Here is a 4322-nt window from a genome sequence, read left to right on the forward strand (position 1 = left end):
ACGGGGAAGTATGTTTTATTTGCATACTGGGCGCCTGTTCTGAGCATGTCGTGACGTCTAACCAATCAGGTCAGCGAATCCCGCAAACCACGCCCGCGCGGTAACTCGTGTCGCGCGCTTCACAATCAGCATTGTACTAGTGTGCAAGTGAAAGAACCCAAAGTTACAAGCGTCTTTTTGTCACCGTTTCAGCAGGGTTACCTGACAGGAGGACTTTTTGTGTAGCAAGTTGAACTCAGGCAGAGCTCAAAAAACTGCAAGGACGTCTTCGGAACAAGCTCGTGGCTGCCGAGTTTAAACTGCTACCAGCTTGGAGAAGTTATTGTTCGCCACTCCGTGGGGTTTAAATTTCGGCTAACAGAAGCGCCCCAGGCCGAAGCAGGTTGTAAGCTCTGCGTGTTATAAACCTTAAGTTAGGTCGCAATGGCAGCTGTGTGCCAGCCACGACGGGCCTTGGTGGAAATACCTGCTCCACAGCCCAAAATTGCCGGTGAGTTTTTAGATTTTCATTTAACATGTTTAACTTGTTGTTTGGAGAGAGGCGCCACCGTGCTCGAGCTATCGAGGCGCTCGCGCCCACTACGTGTTAATAACAGCGCCAAATTTAAAAAATATATATATATATATATTAAAAGTATTTCTGGTAGTTTCGTATCATCTTGAGTGTAAAATTATGTTAAATATTTTAACAAAGCAACTTTAAAAATATTCAATTTTTTACAGCTCGAATGAGGAGGTCCTACTTGGAAATATTAAGTTCACGTATGGTCCCGACCCCGTCCCCACTTCCAAGAGGAAGAAACACAGCCGCAAACACAAAGCGTATGCAGTCATGTAAGTTCCGCTGTTAAACTTAAATTAATTGTAGCTATACTTGCTGAGCTGATATGCGGTTGATTTTGTGATCTGACCTTATAGGAAGCTACATGGCAAAAAAAACAAACAAAACCCAAAACAAAACGTGCTTGAAAGGGAGTTAAGGGCTAACTTGGTTTGGTGTTCCCTTGTTTTGCAGTGGACTTGGCAGTTGGTGGGGCGTGGAGAGGAAGGCTAGAGGAGCAGTGCGAGAAGATGGACGAGCACCACACACCGCTCTCCAAACAGCAGCTTGTGCAGCTCATTAGATCCCTCATCTTGGTCGAACAGGTATTCATCAGTGGACAATTGAACTTATAGTAAAGCTAATGCGGCAGTGTTTTTGAAGAAACGCTGTGATTGACATAACTTAACGAAGCATGCATTCCCGTTGTACCCTAGAGCCAAGAGCCCAGGATCATGGCATCAGACCTGAAGTATCTACAGGAAGACCTGCAGCTAAAGAAGGCCAATGTTTATAGGTCCATACCTTACTCACGATTTGGATCCAACAGGGACGCTCACTGCTACAGAAAGGCGTACCCTCACCTGGTGGCATTCAAAGTGAGTCTTTGTCATGCACAGTTGTGTTTTTAGGCTTTTAAAAGTTGGTTCTTTAAGGCTACTATTTGTGTCCAATGGAGATCTCCTTATGCTATTCTTAAGTACATTTATGTCACATTAAACACCTCCTCGTCTTCCACCTCAGGTTTCGTGTCAGGAGTGGGGTCAAGTTCTGCTCAGGAACAAAGATTGGGACGCTGTGTTGGAGCACTCGCTGATGGCGTGGCGTTACACCAGCGAGCTGCCGCAGTGGGACACTGCAAGCCACAACGCCCTTCGAGAGCAGTGTTACAGCATCCTGGCGGCTCACAGCCTCACCGCTCTCCAGCACTATTCCCCCGAACCCAACAGAGGACGCGAGCTGCTCAGAAGGTAACACTCATTTTGCTCTGATGCGGGATGCCACGGCACCCACCCGCCCCCTTCCTTGTAGTGAGGTTTAGGCAGCGCTACACCAGAGGATTGCACTATAAACACCTCAGTTTGGTTAGTACATAATACTTGTACATGCATGTGGGTGGTGTTTATATACACCAACGGCTTTCCACAACCTCTCTGCTGATGGGCTGGCAACAAACTATTGACTTGAATATCAAGTTTAAGCAAAGCATTATGGACATCCTACTAAAGTATGCCACCTGTTGAGTGCAAGTTTACACACCTTTCAACACTGATCCACAGATCACAAATGTGTTTGCCTCTCCACTTTCTTCCATACGCCTGTCAGTCATTTTAGCAGCTAAAGTGAGTTGAGCTTCACTTTGTGTTCTGAGATTGTTGCTAACATTTGCTAATGTTCTGTTGGCACTATGTAGACTCTCAATAAACTTGGCAGCCAAAAAGCTTTTATTTATAGATTTAAGATTATTTTTAGAGCAAAAACATATATATATATATATATATATCAGGAAAGTTATTAGTGCAAGTGTGACTAGATGCTTTTGGATCAACCCTAACTAACAGATGGCTCTAATCTTTTTGTCTCTAGACTGAAGATGGCTCAGCTGTATAGCCAGTCAATTGTTCCCTGCATACAGGAGTTGCAGAGGATAATGGAATGTCTTGATGACTCGTCCATGGATACAAAATGAAAGGAGAATCCGGCAAAAGAGTGCGAATTGTGGATGACCAAAAAAAGGCAAAAACGTGCTTTATGTGTGGTGATGGGCCAGGAACATTGAACACATTAGTGTTTGTGTAAAACCACTACAATATTCTTCCAAAGGGCACGGTGGCAAGTGCAAAATGAACAAAATGAATAATGCAGGCTTCAAAGGGTAATAAATAACACTCCCTAAATGGCTGAAAATGGCATTTTAACAGCATGTGGAAAGTGTTATTTTAGGAGTTGTTGCACTGCACAATGGCAGGGTATTAATTAATGTAACATTTTGTTCATACATTACCAGCCTATATGAAAATGGAGAAGGAGCATTTACATTCTGAAAAGCATTCAGTTGGTGCTTACTGTTAAAATGTTTGTATGCTTTTAGACATCATATAGTTTAGTCTGTGTCGATGGCTGAAATATAAAAAGTATGAAATTTGCCCCGCTTGTTTTTGCAGGGTTGTGTGTGTGTGTATATATGTTCTTGTTACTGTTTACATTACTTGAAGCTGTGGCCTTTGTCTTAGACTATAGTATCTTGTGTATCTTGTGTGTACAGATACTCATCTGTCAATGATTGCACTGTTGTTTGTCCTGAAAACTTGAACAATTTTGATAAGACTCCTAATTTAATTAAAGACGTTCTTTAAACTGCACTCATGTGTCTTTGTTCTGTGCGAGTGCTTTGCATGCGTGCCAAGCACTGTGAACGACTGGAGAATTTGAGGACAGTGCTGTTTTCATGTAGTAACTCTGAAGTTTCTAAGTGTGGTTTTTTTGTTTGTTTTTTTTGTAGGAAAACTGTCAATAGACTGTAATGGTTTTTCCAACCACTCTGTTTCTATGCTCACAGTTTTATCTAAAATAGATCATAGGCTGTGGCTTCCAGGCTCCGAGAGTTGATTTGTATTGTTCAATTTGTAAAGTTACTTGATTGGAGACTCCCGTTTCTCAAAGATAGGCCATTACAGCAGATTAATTGATCAATAAGTTGATCGTAAGTCTATCTTGGCACTGTCAGAGTTGTTGTGCTCTTTGATTTCCCATTTTGTACCACTAGGTGGAGCCCACGTAGCACGATTCTCACAGGTGTTTGTGTTTCCAGTCAGGCTTGTGACTTCAGAGGAGAGGCAATATTAATGCCACTGGAGAAACAGCTGTTGCCATGGCACTCTGTAAAGTGAATATTAAATAATTTTAAATGCTATTTAGGGTTCGAGATAATGAATGGGCGGATGATAGGGTGAGAGGCTGCTGGATGACGAGCAGACTTCCTGCTGCAGCAACATTATTTCTCTTTGGAGAGTTGGATCTCCTGTTATATCTTCAGCTTTTGTAAGAGGATATCACAAAATCCAAGATTAATACAATTATTTGTCTCCATGGTGTTGCAGAGTGGAACCTATTAATATTACTGCCTATGGCAACTCATGCAAATGTGGCTAACCCACTCACGTAACTGTGGTGTTAATTTATTATCCGTAGGCTGGAAGTGAAATGGCTAGGCTCACGATAGTCCTGGTTCTGTTAACATAGCCCACATACAGACCTCCAACCTACAGAAGAGAACAGTGCCATCCCAACAATTTAGCTTTCAGAGGTTGCACTGATAGAAAAAAGAAAAGCTTTGCAGCAATTCAGAAATTTCATGTTGTGCATTTTGTTCAATCTATAAGCGTTGAGCTTTTTCACAACTGCCCTAAAGGCATGATGGGGTTCTCACCTTTCACTAGCCCTCCAAGCAAATGGTTCTCAAAGGATCTCTGGAGAAGCCACCATGAAATCCTTAGCGAGA

At 42.5% G+C, this 4322-nt stretch overlaps 1 protein-coding gene across 1 annotated transcript; it reads left to right on the forward strand.

The window, feature by feature from the left end:
* Positions 1 to 137: 137 nt before the first annotated feature.
* On the forward strand, positions 138 to 3183 carry LOC102082692 (uncharacterized). The gene is made up of 6 exons (XM_005450015.4): positions 138 to 490; positions 724 to 834; positions 1016 to 1146; positions 1258 to 1419; positions 1565 to 1791; positions 2408 to 3183. Exons 1-6 carry the CDS (start codon positions 424 to 426, stop codon positions 2508 to 2510), a joined length of 801 nt encoding a protein of 266 aa, XP_005450072.1. The 5' UTR covers positions 138 to 423; the 3' UTR covers positions 2511 to 3183.
* The last annotated feature ends 1139 nt before the right edge of the window (positions 3184 to 4322 follow it).

Source organism: Oreochromis niloticus, linkage group LG23, assembly GCF_001858045.2.
Source record: "Oreochromis niloticus isolate F11D_XX linkage group LG23, O_niloticus_UMD_NMBU, whole genome shotgun sequence".
In the NCBI taxonomy this organism is placed as follows: domain Eukaryota; kingdom Metazoa; phylum Chordata; class Actinopteri; order Cichliformes; family Cichlidae; genus Oreochromis; species Oreochromis niloticus.